Raw genomic sequence first — 17,567 nt, forward strand, 5'->3', positions numbered from 1 at the left:
GTTTTGCAAATAAGAAGATAGGAGATGGTGGTTTTATATTTCATTTATACTTGGTAAGATCTGAATGAAAATGGTGGGGGGTGGCAGAGAACCGCCGTGACAAAAGTGAGGGAAAGGACGATAAGGGGATAGAGAAGAATTTGTTGGGTCCAATCTGGCTAACACATGATACAATCTCATAAGTTCTTTCATCTAATAGCTTTTAATGATGGTCCACCCATATTTTAGGTGAGGGACTTAAGTGAACCCTTACCCTAGAATCTACCCTAAACATGACTACAAAAACCTTAAACCTTAACGAAATCAAAATTTCAAATATACTCACAAGTCGACTTAAACGCAGAGACAAAAAGTGGTCTTGTTGCAAAAATTCTTCTTCCACATTTTGGTACTTGCAGGCAGCAGAATGCTGCATGAAAAGAAAAAAAAAATCCCTTCGTTTATGCGGTAAAAAACAAGGATATTTGTGAATAGTTTTACAGTAAAGCGATATGATTGCCACATTATTGCTCTATTTAGAAGGATAAAAATGGAGTACCTATCATTTAGAATTTGTCATGATACAAAATGAAGTACCTATCATTTAGAACTTGTCATGATACACGTGACTATGTTCGAACCTGTGTTCGAACCTCCAATCACAGGAAGAAGCAACAATGATTAAAAATAAACAGAACAGCCAAACACCGTAAGGCTACAAAGATACAATAGGTGGGTGTGTAGGATTCCTTGTTACAGTAACCGTAAAATCAATGTAATTAAAAATGGACAAAATTTGATCACTACTTCAGGTGATGTCTATGTAATTTTTTAAGTTTTTTAAAGGTTATCAAAATTACATCAAAAGTAGATTTCTCAATAACACTAGTTTTATGCCTTTTAACTCTTTCTTTCAACAAATCCAGAATAGAAACCCATTACAGGCACCCGAAAAATGATATAGGGGTGCATTGGCTACTATATTGCGCGTCAATTCTCTCCATCTGAAGATATAGTTTCTTTCTCCATGCAGCATAAATTAAAATCACTGGCTTGCTTGTTCTTTGGCCTGTGGGTTCTTGAGAACTCCATTATCAATTAAAGGCTGCAACTCTTTTTTTGCAAGCTTCTGTACCTTTGAATCTGTTGATTCCAAAAATGCAGTGATAACCTTACAGCTGCAATCACAAAGTCAAGAAAAAGAAAACATAAGAAATTGTTCCTCTGTACCATGATTCTGTTGGATTGTAATATGCGAGCAAATGAGACCCCACCTGTGACCATGGGCCCATAATTCACATTTCCCTTTTAAAGCTTCCTTCCATAAGATGGAAGCAAAGTCAGGGCAGTCCAAGATTAGTTTTCTAATGGTCCGATTTGAAAAGAAATTTTCAAGGACGTGCTCCTCTTGTGAATCTTCTGACTTAGGCACTGCTGCAAGAGATGCTATCGCTTTGTGGAGAGAATTAATCTTATCATCCAAAGTTGGATGCAATATGCCCTCAGATCCCCCAGTCGCAACCTGCATGTTGCCATTGAATTTATCAAAAAGGCAATGCTACGTAACAAATTGAGCTTGTAAAATTTAAATATCAATGTAATAACTATTACCTCGTATATGACCTCTTTGCCAAAATTTGACCGTATCAGTTCTCCTACATTCTCAATACATATATCAAGAAGACTCTGTAGAAAATTACAATCAAACATTACTTTCAGTACAATTTCACAATCCAGAAGTTATTGATGTAAATAACCTTTCCCATAAAAAAAAAAATGAATCAGGCCAGCAACCAGAGGTTAAGGAAAATACAGAGGAATACATCACTATAAAACACAAGTAAAACATGGAAGGATAACTAATTTATTAGAAGGAAAGCTAAAGCAGCCGACCTCTGCAAATCCACTGTTGATCAATAGCTCCTGCCTTCTGACCAATGGGTCTTTCTTTCCACTCTCAGCTAGGTCAGTATCATCCACAGAAGTTTTATCTTCATTAACTTCGGGCACTTTCACTTCGCTGTCTTCCATGGAATCATCGTTGCCAATTGAAACCTTGGAAGTTTCTGTCTGAGAGCTTGCTTCTGACTGATCCTGACAGTGATCAGAATGAATGAAGTGATTAATGAGTTGCTAAAGTATAAAAAGACGGAAAAGATGGGAACAAAAGAAACCTTGAGAGACAGAGAAGGTATAGATGAATTCATAGAAGCAAGTTCATCAGGACTGAAATAGCGTGAACAGTTGGGGTGTAGTAATTGGAGTAAAGGACGTCTTCCATTCTGAAAATCCAGAAGTTATATTCATCAAAACATCATAAACCACATCATAAGAACATAAAATATTTATGCATTGTTTTATTTATGGGATTGAAGAAGCTAGGGCAGGAGGAACAAAGAAATTACTGCCAAATAGATGCTAAGTGCATATAAAGGATTTCAAGAATATTCTTATTATTATTTGATGAAAATTATAGTTTATATTGGCTTCTTTTTTACAATGATTGTAAATATCATATGTGAAGTATAAAATAAAAGAACCTTGTCCAAAACAAGCTCCTTCAGAATTGATTGAAGCTCGCGAATGATAACCTGAAATGAGAATATTTTAAAAGCTTAATATGAAACAAGTATCATTAAATATAGAGCAACAATTACTATGCAATAGAATATCAAAATCAAACTCACCTTTGTTATCAGTTTTGTGTCGTCGACAACTGAAAGGATGGAAACCAGCACCTAAGAGTTTAAATGAATAAAATATTCAAATTTTAAGTTCTGAATGGAAGGTAAGTTATGACGAATAAGACTTTGGGGAAATATGATTCCCTTTCACTGATAATGGGAGTTTATTCATTATTTTATAATCTGAAACAAGAAAACTTTAAACAAGTACTAGATAAAGAATATTGTAGCAAGTAGCAATTACATATGGAAAGCAAGCAACTACTAAGTCAGTAGACTGAACAGTTAGGCAAGCATCTAAGCCTCACTTTTTTTTTTTGACAAAATGTAAGCCTTACTTTAACCCTAAAGGTATGTTTGGATGAAGGGTTTAGGAGGGGAGGGGAGTGCTTGCTTTTCTTTTTTAAATTACGGACACTATATGATGTTTTTTTAAATCAATTAAGTGTGATTGAACTTATGATCATTAATCATGATATTCTTTTAATTGTTCTAGAATATATCAAAATATAGACTTAGCCCTTCAAAGTCCTTAAGTCCTCCCCTCCAAAAACCCTCTCCGAAACGGACCCCTAAGGCTTTCTTTGGGAGTTTGGAGGGGAAGGGAGGGTTTTGTGAAAAAAGGAAGGATCAAGTGGATGAAATAAAGGACTTTGAGAGGGGAGGGTTTTGGGGTGTTCACTTTTCTTCATAATACAAAATCCTCCTAATTTGGGGGAACTAAAAAATTGTATTGGAGGGATTAGAAGGGTTTATATGAATTCTTCAAATTCAATCTATGTTGTTATAATATTCTTAAAATTAAAAATATATTAATCATAAGCATTAATTTATCATTCTCTAAAAAAATACTCCTACAAAAAATGTGAAAGATCTCCATTTTCCCCTAAAATTCCCCACCCCGCAAAAGCCCTCCCCTCCCCTCCAAACTCCCAAACAAAGCCCAAGTGTTTTGTAAACAGATATTTCACCACTATTTTCCCATTTATTAATTCTTTCAGTGTGCCCATTTTGACCTAGTTCAGAAGGCCACACTGTTTTTTACTATATGTGTGCCCATTAAGCAAGATTAAGACTTCGATACCAAAAATTAAAAGTAGGTAGCTGTGCAACGAAACATAGCTAGAGTAAAATCACTAACCATACACCCATATTGATGATAAGCTGTTTTCCCTATGTGCCCTTTCAATCCTTTGATAATCTTCTTTCTTTCCTAAATAGGGAATGTGAAGTAGAATGAATTATGTGTCAGATTCGATCATCGTGAATACTTCACACGTTTCAATTTAAAATAATAGTTGCTAAACAAACCTTGGCATTCCCATATTTCACACAAAGAATTCCAATTTTGGCACCATCCTTTGTACCAATCATTCTGATAAGTAGTGGACTTGATAACTGTTGAATTATCTCTGCAACAGAGGTCTTTGAAAAAACTCAATTTAGATAGCTAAATGCTATTGCCATAACCAAATTCCTTAGCTGTAACAAAAACCACAACGAATTGTTGCAGGAAAGAAAAAGGGGTACCTTATCAGCAATGCTAAAGTATTCCAACAAGACTCTGTGTAGGATAGAGTGGTCAACTATCCCTTTCTCTAAAATTGGCTGAATCACTTTCGACATATGACGTGAAACTGAGCCTTTTTGTAGACCCAACTTGGACATTACATCTAGTAATCTGACATGTAATTGAAAGAAAACTAAGTAAAAATACTCCAGAAAGAGGAAAATAAAATAAAGCATCATATTGAATTCCATCAGATCGTGATCAGTAAAATTAAGAGATTAAGTAAGACCAGTTCATGAAGAGTAGCAATTATTGCTAACAAAATTCGGAGACTGCAAAATACATTGCCAGCTTCATTACATAAAATTATCAATCAAACTGATGTCAGGTAATTATTTGTCCAAAAGTATATAAGTAAAAGTCAAAATATTCAACTTGTCATGTTTTCTAAGCAACATTAACTATTATTAATTTTAATTATCAGAGACTGTTAAGACCCGTAGTATGACGGCATATTCTTCAGTATACTCACGTATAAATTAATATATGATGACATAAGAAACCTCTAATCAAGCAAAAGCTAATTAAGTGCCTATTGGATAACTTGCAATCTTTGCTTCTGTGTTCTATGCAGGTCTCAGTGAAATTAAAAAAAAGTTGGAACAGAAGATCATCCTTCTCAACAAGAAAAACAGTAAATTCAAAATTCCATTCATGATTATTATATTATTTTTAAAATGTGGCACCTAGAAGAGATATAGACAAGCAACAATGTCCCAAATGCTTTAATATAATTCCTGACAGCAGAATCTTTACCTGGTTTCCTTCGCTGGGACTAGGTCCTTAAACAACTGAAGCTCTGTGGAATATAATTCCAAAAGTAGCTCTTGCTTTTGTGCAGCACTGGCTAAGTCGTATGCATGCTCAACAACTGCATAAGATGTATATACATAAAACTTAATTTAAGGAAGCTGATGTTGACTAAATACTGAAATATTTGAATTATTGACTGACAACAATTAGTTTTGGTGCATGAAAAACCAAGAAATGCAAAAAGAAAACAAATTGAATCCCCTCTCTCTCTTCCTTGCTAGTCTTTCTCGCATCCTAAACAAGCCAGCTTTAAAAAAAATAAAAAGGGCAGCCTGGTGCACTAAAGCTCCCGTCCCACCATTTTGATGAATTGGACGCAGCCTTACCCTGTTTTTACACAATACGCTGCTTCCAAGACTTGAATCTGTGACCTTTCAGTCACGTGACAACAACTTTTACCGTTGCGCCAAGGCTAAAGCTCCCGCATATGCAGGGTATGGGAAGGGGTCCCACCATTTTGGTGTATTGTACACCTTACCCCGTTTTTACACAAGAGGCTGTTTCCAGGACTTGAACCTGTGACCTTTCAGTCACGTGACAACAACTTTTACCGTTGCGCCAGGGCTCCCCCTTAAACAAGCCAGCTTTTTTTTTTTTGAAGAAGCTAAATTAACCCACCTAAATTGGCACTAGGAAGAATCAAACCTAAGACCTTGAGGAGCTCGGTCCCAAGCCAATACTACCACACCAACTCGAGTGGGTTAGCCAGCTTTAAATTAAACTTCATTTCAATGTGCAGCTATAAAGGTCCACAGACAAGTGAAAAGCTTTGATCTGGTAAAAACTCTGAAAATTAACTGAAGCAAACCATGAACAACTGCCAAATATGCCCAAGCCTAAGTTACGTACCAACTGATCCAACCATGTGGCGAAGAAGAGGAGCAACATGACCACGAAGAGTGGAGATAAAGCCTGCCAGTTGTTTCTTCGAGGCTGAAAATGGGTGATATTCAATTAGAATAAAGTGCGACACAGATAACACAAACACAGAACGATATCATATACACAAATGCGCATATTTCAAGCAGACCATTACCATTGTCAAGCATCTTCTTTACCAAGTGAACAGCATATGCGCTGTAGGCTAGATTTAGAAAATGCGGACGAAGCTCTTCAAATACTTGATCCCTTTCAGCTTGTGAACAATGTTTGACACAAGTCTTTCAATTCAAACACAACAAATGCCAAAGATTAAAACTGTGATATATACACTTAAAGGGTGTGAAGCTGAAAAAAAATTGTTGAAATATACCTGAAGAACACGAGAAGTAATGTGAGACCCTGCAATCTCATGAATCTTCCCCTTCATTTTTGTTAGAGCTTCTGTTACCAGCCTAACGTTATATTAAAGTTCAAATAAAAAATTAGGACAATGAAAATTAAAAATAAAATGAAATATATTTTCTTCATATATTTTCTGCAGAGTGACATACTTGGATCTGTCTTCTTTAGCAATCTCGTGACGTCTCATCTTTTCCCATAGACGTGCAAGCTCCTAATTGCAATTAGATGTTCAATTAAACAGATACAACAAACAACAACAACCGAGCCTTATCCCACTAAGTGGGGTCGGCTACATGGATCAAATGACGCCATAGTGTTCTATCAAATAACACCTCTTCAAAAACAAAACAAAAATAATTAATAACAAATTGTGAATTCCAATCATCTGTTTCAATTGGCTTATTTAAGCTTATCTACTAGCATAAGCTTTGTGAGACTATTTGGAAGAACTTATGAAAAGAGCTTATGACATTGTTCATAAGCTGTTTTCAGCTTATTATTATAAATGCTCCACGTTCAGAAGCTGGCTTCAGCTATTATCATAAATGCTCCAAGATAGCTTATGAAAACAGCTAATAGCTTATACGAAAACAATCTAAGGCTGTTTGGATTGACTTATTTGAGCTTACCTGCTAACATAAGTTTTGTGAGACTGTTTGAGAGAACTTATGAAAACAGCTTAAAGATAATTTTAACAAGCTTTTTATTGGCTTATTTCCGTAAGTTCTCCGATGTAGCTTATAAAAACAGCTTATAGCATATACAAAAAAATAATAATAACTTAATTTGATGTTTTTCTATAAAAATAGCTTTCGTATGCTTATGCATAAGTGCTCATCATGATAAATTAAATGATTGTGCTATAAGCTGCAGAATAAGCTGTTTATCAGAACAAGCCCTTGACTTTATTTTATCATTTTCTATAGAAACAGCTTAAACATAAATAAGGGCTTGAGCTATAAGCTGCAAATAAACTCTTGATCGAAACAGGAAAAATGTAAAGGCTTGAATTCAATTGATTAAATTAAATAAAGAGATAATTAAACGAGGTGACTAACTTGTTCAAGAGTGTAGTGGCGTCTTCTCTTCTGTTTTCTAGCATCAGTGAGTTCCTGGAAACGAAAGAATAGTAAAATCATAATCCGAATTAATAGATTCAGAAAAAGTGATTTTGAATCGCGAAATTGAAGAAATGAGTAACCTTAGCATGGTGACGACGTTCACGGGCGTTAAGGGGAGCTTTGTTCTTATCTTTATCATCGGAGTGAGGTTTAGGCTTCTTTGAAGGAACGAACTTGGTGGTGGATTTCTTCTTCGGATTAGAAGAAGGAGTTTCAGTGTTGGTTCGCTTTCTCTTTTTGATGTCTACTTCTTCTTGCTGCTTCTTCGCCGCCATTGCTGTGTTCTAAGGAGGAGAAAGAAGAGGTAACACTCGCAAAGCTGAAAACCTGAAGTGTACTAGGGTTTATGCAATGCCAAATTATGTATGTACTTCGATTTTCCTCAAATTAAAAACTCTCAATAACTTTACTAAAATCCCTAAAAAAAATTAAAAATAACCATTCGGCTCCTACAAGTTTTTTTTATCCTTAATTTAAAAAGTTTATTTGTGTTTTTTTTTACCAAAGAAATCATTTTTTTTATGATGTAAAAAAACCAATTGTTCGTCAAAATTTAAATCTAAAATATAGTAATCATGTGTTTTAGATGATATTTGTCGCTTCGAAAAATACATCGTATAATTTTTTCAAGTGTTTAATGTTTTTTAGATGATTCATAGAATTTTGATGTCCGAGATTCGAATCTCACACATGTATTATACATTATTCATATTAATGAGTTTTCGTGAAGTTTGATTGGTGTGAATCTTTTATCAAATCATCTAATGTCGTACATTCTTTTCCAAAAAAAAAATCTAATGTCATCATATTTTTATATTAGTAATTTATTTTAAAACAAATTTTACATATCTTTCGTTCACTTGAAACTCAATTATTATATCTATTTGAGCGTCACTTGGCAATTCCAACACTTTGCTACACTTATACTTGTCGATATTTGGATGAGAAATACCAAGTATTCACTTTATGTGTTCATATTGCATGCTGTATTTGGATGTATTCTTTTGAATATGAATCTTGTTCAAACATAGGAAGAATCAGCTTGTTCCCAGTGGCAAAGTTGTATTTCTTATATTTATTTGTAGCTTTCTTTCATTTTGTTGTTGATTTTGATTTTGAAGAGAGTTTGAAGGCAAATTGAGACAAGGTAGGTTTTCTTTAAATCATTTTTGTCAAATGATGATCTAGATGATGTTTTGAGAACCAGTTTAGGAAAAAGTTGTTTTTTAAGGAGAGGAGGATCATTGAGTTATTAGGTATTTTGGCTGTGATGAAGTTTTTGAAACAGGGTGAGTATAGGTGAAGGACTCCTTTTTGAATCATCATCAGATATAGTGTAGATTGTATCATCAACGGTCTTTACCTTTGTGCTATATATTACCGCTGCCAGCTTAAGCTCAAGTTGATCTTCTCATTTCAATTGGGGAGAATGGTTTTTACCTTACGAATCTTCTTTTTCAGATACGGTGGAGTTGAAATTACTACATTTTTAGGTGTGTTACTATATGTTATCAATCCTCCATCCTTCTCAAACCGATACAAAACATTCTTTATCTATAGTCCATATGGCTTTAAGTATTCACCGTTCTAGTATAGTAGATTTTTCTTGACTCGTAGATGACATTACTGCATTTCAATTTAATATAGTTTTATGCATCCATAGTGATATGAGTCCTTGATGGTTAATGTTTATTTTCTCATAAGATATGTTTTTAAGATAGCAATTCGGTTCTATATCTCCAAATTTGGTGATATGAGCTAGGATGAGAATGTTCTTTCCTTTTTAATTTTAATTTTTTTCTTAGTAAAAAAAAAATTCAAAATATTTGTATTTATTACAATATACGCTGCGTTTCTATTTGTGTCTTTTTTATTCTTTTAGGGGGGAATAAAAAAGTTTCTATAAAACAAACAATGGATTTGTCCCAATGGTAAGGAATTTGGGTCCTTTAAACATGTGGTCAGTTGTTTGATTTCAAACTCATGGATATGAAGAAAAAAAAATCCAGTAAAGATGAGAGAACTCACTTTGTACACTCACGGGCTCTCCGATAGAGATTAATCATTGTTAACCGGTGGTGGAAACTTCATATCAATATCATGGTAATCAAAAAACTATTGTATTAAACTTTATAAATTTTGAAACAGAGAACTTTATACAAGCATAGGCTTTTCTCCCACCAAATTTTGAATCACCTCATACATAAGAGCATTGTACTGCAAAACGATCACTACTACAAAATGCCCCCTTTAATAGCACTCAATTTGGCTCTTAATAGCGCTAAGAAAGCCCCCACTATAATAGGTCAGGATCCTATAATAGCGCTTTCCAAACGCTATTAAAGAGAAATACGTCAATAGGGCTTTTAGAAAAGCGCTAATATAGCCTTATTCTAGTGCTATTAAAATAGCTTTTCTAACAGCTTTTTCTTAGCACTTTCTGAGAAGCGCTATGTTACTCATACAGCGGAATCTTAGCGTTTAATTGAAAGCGCTAATAAAACTAGAGTTTTTTTTTTTTTTTGGAAATCTGTAACCAAAACTGCTGCAATAAGATATGAAATATGAATATAGCAAATTACATTCATGATAATCTCAATACGAATTGATCATAAACTTAATCCTGAATGTCATAATACTAGTCAAATCAAAGTTGCCAATAAAAAAAAAAAAAAGCTCCTAAAAGCAGCCACAATTACAAATAAAAAAACACCTAAATTTTAGAGGACTTGTGACGAGCTATATAGTCCAGTACAACCAATTAGAGTGTAAGTCTCTGAGCAATATAGTCTCCTGTGTCATAAAATTTCCAGCACAACCAATTGCAATTTAAAATAACTCAATTAAAAAATGCAAATGAAAATTGTTGGAAAAGAAAATGAAACTCACTAAGATACTCGACCATAAAGGTTGCCCAATCCTCCTCGACCTCAACTAGCTTATCTTTAGAATAGGTTTTACGTTTGTAATCTCCAAAGTACTTCAAATATAAAAGTAGCAAAAAATTGAGTTAGAAAAAGAATGCCTAGCTATATATATATGATTACAAATTAACAGTATATTAAAAATCACATACATACATTTTCGGGGATCATGTCTTGATTTGCCAATATTATCTCTTTCATAAATCGCATGACAAAATAGCCATAGTCAATGCCATTAGTTTGCATAGGACATTAGAAAAAAAAATTACATAATTGAAATTTAATCCACATGATGAATTAAAAATACCATTGATTACGTTGTCAAAAAAATACCATTGATTAGAAAATATACCTTTATTTCTTTCCATGGGATTATACTTGACTTTGATTTTAACTTGGGATTAAGGGAACGGCAAATACACATGGCACTATCAAAATTAAATCAACTTCAAATGAGTAATAGCACTCAATAATCATACTTATGTCAATTATAAACCAAAAGAATCAATACTCACTTCATGAACTTTTTTCTTACAACGTCAATGTTAGGATGTCCCTCCGGCAATGAATCCATATAATATATCATCTCAGCTCCGGGATTGATGACAAGCAACACCCAATGATTTAGCCTGCATCCATCATAATTTACATATATTTCAATTATAATTAAAAAAACCACATTTTCAAATTTAGTCATCTTGAATAATGTTTTGTAAAGAAAACTCACCCTAAATTGACCAGTGCAAAAATCAGCTTATTCTTAAACTTGTGTGTCAATAGGATGTTGCCCTTGTTTATCCTCTTGAGATATATGTGGGGATAAAAATGAGAACTTATTTTCCAACCCACGAGGCTTGATCAAATTTTCGGACAAGAACCTTGAAACAGAACAAACAACAAAAAACAGAAACATAAAAAACCAAACAACACACTCCCAAAAATAGGAATAACAGAACAGCAGAGTTTGTGACAGAAAACTAATATAATAAATCCCTGTAACAGTCCTAAATAACAACTATTTAACAGAGGTACCTGGCATATATCTTTTAATAGAGTTAGCAAGTCTGTAAAGCTCTTATCAAGACCATCCATTGCGTGCTTTTAAGTTATACAATTTTAAGACCGTAGACAATCTTGTGAATTTAGCACATCCATCATACAATGGTATCTTTGAATCTCTTACTAGCCTCTCAAACATTTCGGGACAATCACGAAGATCTTCTTCAATTTCATTCACAAACTCTTCGACTCGATCAAACTCATAATCATTTGACGTATCTCTCACATTACTCCTCAAACCAACAGACTCAGTTTCTTCTTCCCTGTGCATTGTCCAACATGTATAGCTTTCATCGATTCCATTACATATTAAGTGATCTTGAAAATGCTCCGCACTAACTATTCTGTAACAACATTCTAAGCATGGGCATATGATGTTACTGTTGTCGTTTGCATGAGCAACAACAAACTCAACAAACTCTTTCACTCCTTCTATGTACTCCTTTGAAGCTCGATTCGCAGACACCCATTTCCGATCCATAGTTCCTAGATCTTGATAGTTAGATGTCGGGAATAGTTAGTTTGAGTTTATTGGTAACAAATATTACTAGTTAAAATTTGGTTCTAACAACCGAGTTATGAATCATATACTTAAGGATTCACTGTCCAACAACTAAGGATTCCAACAGACAACTACTCCAAATTGTTAAATTAGAGAACTACCAATAATCCCATAGACTTTGGGTCCCATAGTTTATTCTTAGTTTGTACCAACATTTAAATAGTTGCTTTTAATCATCAAGAATTCCTACCACTATTATCCACCTCATCATATTAATTTTCATTATCTTTTGCAATAACTAACTTTTGACCATGACTTTAAGTACATAAAAAGAAGTCAATACCTTGATCCGTCTGTTTGATTCTTCTAACACCAGTAGCAGTTGGCACCTCGCTGATCATATAAGTGAAAAAAAGTTAGTCCTATCATTAACTAGTAACGACTTTGAAACTACTCTAAAACACTCTAAAATCATAACAACGCTATCAGTCATAACAACGCTATCTATCTATGCATACAATTCTTATTGTTTAACCTTAAAACACTCTAAAATCCACGCTATCTATCTATGCATACAATCCTTATTGTTTAACCTTAAAACACTCTAAAATCCAGTCATAACAACTTTAAAACTAGGACTTTTTTCCAAGTCCAAATTTGGTAAATTGAAAACACACTCCAATTATAAATCATCAAACTAATTAGTATAGTATAATAATGCACATTAACTTGGTATAGTATAATAATGATGACAGAAAACCAACTTTAAACAAAATAAAAGTACACTAGCTTACTGTTAAAAATCATCTAATAGTTGACACCAAAGCTTGTGTCAAAATAAAACTACAATGTTCAAAAGAACTAATATAGCTTACAGGAAAATCTATTTCTACGAGTCATTGTTTTGCTTAAACTAGTACTATGTAATAATTTGACACTGCATCTTGGCCCGTGTTGAGAGAATAATCATGAGTTCAATGAGCCAAGTCATTGATTTTAGCGTTAACGAGGTAGATTATGATTTAAGGGCACAGCTAATCTAACAATAGATTTGCTTTCCAATTCAACCGGATAACTTCAAATCTCGTTCTGCACAGACCGGAGTAGCGCCACCGGAGATGGACGACGAAACAATCTCCCGCATCGTAACAGAAATCTCCGACCTCCGCGAAACCCACCACACCGAAAATCCACAACCACTCTCCGAACAATCCCTCTCTTCTCTCCAAACCCTCCTCAACCATTCCCAACCTTTAGACCCACTCTACGACGCCGTTTCACCTTCCCACCTAATTCCCCCAATCGACACCACAATGGATTCATCTCCACCACCTCACTCTCTCCTCGCTTCTCACGTCTTCATCTCCTTCCTCCCCAAACGCCCCCGTTTTCACTCTCTTCACTACTCTCTCCTTTCTCTCATTCCTTCGCTCCCTCCGTCGTGCTTTCAAAAACACGGAGCTAAATCATGTGGTTTAGAATTCAATTTCTAGGTTATCTAATTCAACCATAATAAAGAGAGATAATGGAAGTGTAAAAGAAGGGAATGAAGATCTAACCAGAGAAGAATGAGAGAAACGATTTCACCACCACGATTCCGACTTCGATTCCAACTTCTTCCTTTGATTTCGATTATGACTTTGATTTTGATTTCAGTTTTGGACTTCAGTTTTTGAGTTGAAGGACGGTGAAGCTCTTTCGAGAATGAAGGAAGGACGGTGAAGGAAGGACGGTGAATGAAGGAAGGACGGTGGTTGGAGTGGAGAGAGAGTGGGGTTTAGTTTTGGACGGTGCAACTCTTTCTTTTTGGAGAGAGAGTGTTTTTTTTTTTTTTTTTTTTAAGGAAGAGAGTGGGTTATGTGTTAGTGTTAGTGCGCGAAAATGAAAAAAGTCATCCGCCCTTTTTTAATTTTCATATAACCCAAACATAGCGTTTGTGAAAAACGCTATCTATACCCCCTTCAACAATAGCGTTTTCTTAAAAGCGCTATTAGTACGAACAAGAATAATAGCGCTTATAGAAAAGCGCTATCTAACCCAGTTTTTCACAAGCTTTTTTTAGCGCTTTCTGAAGAGTGTTATAACAGGTCTATAATTTGCATTTTTAATAGCATTTATCTAAAAACGCTATTAAAATTGTGCTATTAAAAGACAAAATTGTGGTAGTGGATGTTACTACGAAATAAATATTTGTAGTAATAGTTAACAACATGGCTAGAAATGTGCCCTGGTTCGTTGATCAGGTTATTTGGTCTTTGTAGCAGCAACTATGTTTGAAGACAAGTTGTTACTCACGTTTTGATCATCCCTTTGTCTATTGATAGCTTTCTCATCCATTGATTTCTCAACATGAATATTTTCCATTATTTTGTCAACTTTTGAAGATGATTCCTCCACAATCAACACCTCTTGTACTTTATTATCTTCCTTGTTACCATCAATCACCGTCACATACATTTTCTTTGGCTCATTTTCAATTTTTCTTCTGACAATTGGCTCCTTTCCTTGAATTTCCTATTCACACGTGTTCACATTCTTGTAAATTTTCAAGCAGCGATCAAATTTCTTACATTGAGTACAAAAACTAGGGATGTTCTCATTAGCACACAAAGATCGATTCATGTCTAAGAACCCTAACAAATTGACCAAAAGTACGATCAACGCACGAGTTTTGTGGTTACATCATCGGTAAGAGTAGGAGTACCTACGTTACTTGCCCCTGCAAACAAGATTTTTGGCCTCCAATGCTCCTGTGAGAGTCTGTAGAACCTAACCCATACCTGAGCTTTTGTGCGTTTCTGCATCCTATGGTTGGAATCTTTCGCCCAAGCAAAAAGCTTTAATAATCCAAGGTTTAGATTCCATGCTTCAACAATCAGCTTCCTGGTGAAGTCACTCCCCATCTTCCCAATGATTTCCTCAACGACCTAAGCTTGTTTCTCAAGGCAACTGCTGTTAAAGGGGTTGGAATTTTTGGCCATAGCTCCTTGCATGTAGACTGTGTTTCCATGATGCCAATCGTGCATGATATTCATCATTTAGGATCTTTTTTGCAATCATATCACCCTCTAAGCTAACCTGGGGAAACCTACTCAAGGGTAAATAGTCTACTTGTTTTGGCTTTATAATATGTATGCTATTTACTAAAGAATATTTTGTAAGGATAAAAATGGCCAATCAAATTAGTTATTATGCAGAGGTCGGGTTCAAACCCCGACACGACACCCCACTTATTGAAATAAGTAAATTCTACCCACTAGACTATCTAACAAAAAAAAGTATTAATTTTGAATTTCCTTGATTTAAATTTTAAAAAGACCTCAATTATTAAGGATAAATTTGTCTAAAAAAAAATATGATCGATATTTATTTGTAGTTAACATTGGTATTCCAACATCTATTACAAATTTGATTATTTTACGAGTTTTCCTAGTTTTGTTTTTCTAACAAAAATAATAAAATATGTATTTTCAAGTATGTAATTTAAAAATGTTAGTTGATAGTTGAATATAATTTGAAAACTAATTTCAAATAAAACAAATCAGACCCTAAAAATATAAAAAAGAAAAAAAGATTGAGTTAAAAAATGATACAAATGATCAACATAATAGAAGTTTTTTTTTTTAAGGGAACATAATAGAAGTCAAAACATAAAATTTGACAAAAACAAAACAACTTACTTTTAAATTTAAAATAACACATATGATATTAAAAACAATATCAAACTCAATCGGTGGAGCTTGGCTCAACTGACAAATATTGATATTATTAAGTTGAAAACCTTTGTCCTAATTGAAATTCAAAACATCATAATCGTGTTTTTGGAATTTTTATGGTGATTCCTACATATGTTATATATAATGTCCTTATAGCAACTAGGAATATCAAATTAGGTCTAATTCGACGGTTCGACCCGTTAAACCTGCCATTTTAGGCAGAGTAGACTGAGGTTTTGAGCTCATTCCCTCTGGTTGGGTACCCCGTTTAACCCGCTAAAAAAGCAGACAATGACGGGGTGGGAAAGACCGACCCGCAAGCTCATCAAATAATATTTATTTAATTTTGATCGTACTAATAAATAGTTAGTGCTCTAATTTTTAACGTTTTTTCCCAAAAAAAACAATTGGTCAATTCTTTAAGACACGAAACAATTGGACAATTCTTTATTAAACAATTATTTTTCTCTTTAGGTGTATCATTAATGAAAATAAAATGATTAGGAGAAAATAAAATCGCTTTTTACAATAGTACTTAGCTCAGTTGGTAAGGACAATGCATAATATATGCAAGGTCTGGGTTCGAATCCCGGCCACCACCCAAAAAAGCATATCCTTTTAACAAAAAAAAAAAAAAAAACTTAAAAGAGAAAATTTTATTAGACGGACCAAGCCGCCTATTGGCGGGGCGGGGTGTTTTTGAGTCTACTACTTTAAGTTGGCCTGCAATACCGTCCATTCTAACAAGTGAGTTATGTTCACAAGGACAGCTCAATACATTTTAATTTCATATATCAAAATAACTCCTTTAATGACCTTTTTTTTTTTTTTTTGAAGTAAACTCCTTTGTTTCTTGCTATTCACACTTTTTCTAAAATTCTAGAATGGTCCGTGTATCATTTATTTTTACTAAAGTTGTATTTATTTATTTATATTTCAAACTCTCCCCAATTTTCATAAGAAACAATTAATTTGTTTCTTTTAGAATCAATATAAATTTTTGCTAATTTATAATATTTTTCTTACAAGAATACTCATAGTCCATATTAAATGCATTCAATGGGCACCAACAAAAAAATGCCTTCGATTGGATGGAAACTGTGTAAGTTTCTACCTAATATACATCTCTCACGACAGAGTAATATTACAAATGGTTAATTTTATAAAGGGTCTTGTTTACGAGTGTCTCCGGAGCACTCATTAAACATGTTAAATTAAGTAATTATTCTTTTTATGATCAATGCATTTTGGTGGGGAGGAAGGAGTAACAACCGCGGGAATAAATGGATGGCATGGGAACGTGTGGCATGCCCCAAAGAATTTGGTGGAATGAGGTTTAGGAATTTCAAAGCTTTTAATCTCGCTATGGTAGCTAAGCAAGGATGGAGTTTTCTGTCTAAACCTGATTGCATGGAAGCTCCGGTTACTATAGTTTTTAAATCGAGGTATTTTCCCCATTCTTCATTTTTGGGAGCTAAACTAGGTTATAACCCGAGCTTTGCTTGACGGAGTATTTGGAATTCGCGTGAATTACTTTTACATAAATGTAGGTGGACAATTGGAAATGGGTAGCATGTCAACGTGATGAATGATCCATGGGTTCGAGGTGTTCAAGGTAGCTGGATTCAATCCCCACAAAGCAAAGATGTGCATAGTTTGAATGTGTCTGATTTGATAGTTACCGACGAACGGGTTTGGGATATTAATAAGATTGAATCTTTGTTTCCTGATGATATGGTGCAAACTATTCTCGACACACCACTGTTTAGGGAAGTCCATAATGATAGAATAGTGTGGATGATGGAACGTAGCGGGAGGTATATTGTTAAGACTAGTTATAAATTGGCTATGATAGAGTTGCTACATACTGATCGATTCCATGTTGAAGGAGAGTGACAGAGAATCTGGAAGGTGA

The 17,567-nt window shown here is 34.3% G+C and overlaps 1 protein-coding gene and 1 long non-coding RNA gene across 4 annotated transcripts; both read right to left on the minus strand.

Moving 5' to 3' along the window:
* Positions 1 to 558: 558 nt before the first annotated feature.
* On the minus strand, positions 559 to 7,815 carry LOC25494096 (pumilio homolog 24). 2 transcript variants are annotated; one of them, XM_024782136.2, is made up of 17 exons: positions 7,532 to 7,815; positions 7,389 to 7,442; positions 6,480 to 6,541; positions 6,299 to 6,380; positions 6,083 to 6,206; positions 5,896 to 5,979; positions 4,990 to 5,104; positions 4,194 to 4,344; positions 3,975 to 4,088; positions 3,805 to 3,876; positions 2,667 to 2,717; positions 2,520 to 2,570; positions 2,154 to 2,261; positions 1,873 to 2,067; positions 1,591 to 1,665; positions 1,254 to 1,501; positions 559 to 1,157 (listed from the first exon to the last, which is right to left on the minus strand). In XM_024782136.2, the coding sequence occupies exons 1-17, from the start codon at positions 7,724 to 7,726 to the stop codon at positions 1,025 to 1,027; spliced, it is 1,914 nt and encodes a 637-aa protein (XP_024637904.1). In that variant the 5' UTR covers positions 7,727 to 7,815; the 3' UTR covers positions 559 to 1,024. The 2 variants fall into 2 exon arrangements, with proteins under 2 accessions (XP_024637904.1, XP_013458284.1); XM_013602830.3 differs by having other exon boundaries at positions 1,873 to 2,073; positions 7,532 to 7,814.
* A 2,194-nt stretch (positions 7,816 to 10,009) lies between these two features.
* On the minus strand, positions 10,010 to 13,789 carry LOC112421061 (uncharacterized). 2 transcript variants are annotated; one of them, XR_005646027.1, is made up of 9 exons: positions 13,496 to 13,789; positions 12,280 to 12,329; positions 11,408 to 11,926; positions 11,103 to 11,253; positions 10,891 to 11,004; positions 10,728 to 10,803; positions 10,528 to 10,569; positions 10,341 to 10,431; positions 10,010 to 10,244 (listed from the first exon to the last, which is right to left on the minus strand). It is a non-coding gene; the product is annotated as an uncharacterized lncRNA (long non-coding RNA). The 2 variants fall into 2 exon arrangements; XR_003011013.2 differs by having other exon boundaries at positions 10,532 to 10,569; positions 13,496 to 13,788.
* Between the last annotated feature and the right edge of the window lie 3,778 nt (positions 13,790 to 17,567).

This window comes from Medicago truncatula, chromosome 4, assembly GCF_003473485.1.
Source record: "Medicago truncatula cultivar Jemalong A17 chromosome 4, MtrunA17r5.0-ANR, whole genome shotgun sequence".
In the NCBI taxonomy this organism is placed as follows: domain Eukaryota; kingdom Viridiplantae; phylum Streptophyta; class Magnoliopsida; order Fabales; family Fabaceae; genus Medicago; species Medicago truncatula.

What these genes read in the sequence shown, in the direction of transcription:
- LOC25494096 (XM_013602830.3), bottom strand. Translation starts at nt 7,726, where the DNA reads ATGGCGGCGAAGAAGCAGCAAGAAGAAGTAGACATCAAAAAGAGAAAG. An exon ending in CCACATGGTTGGATCAGTTG is followed by an intron (nt 5,105 to 5,895) that starts GTACGTAACTTA and finishes CATCTTATGCAG; the next exon opens with TTGTTGAGCATGCATACGAC. An exon ending in AGGAGCTTGTTTTGGACAAG is followed by an intron (nt 2,262 to 2,519) that starts GTTCTTTTATTT and finishes CTGGATTTTCAG; the next exon opens with AATGGAAGACGTCCTTTACT.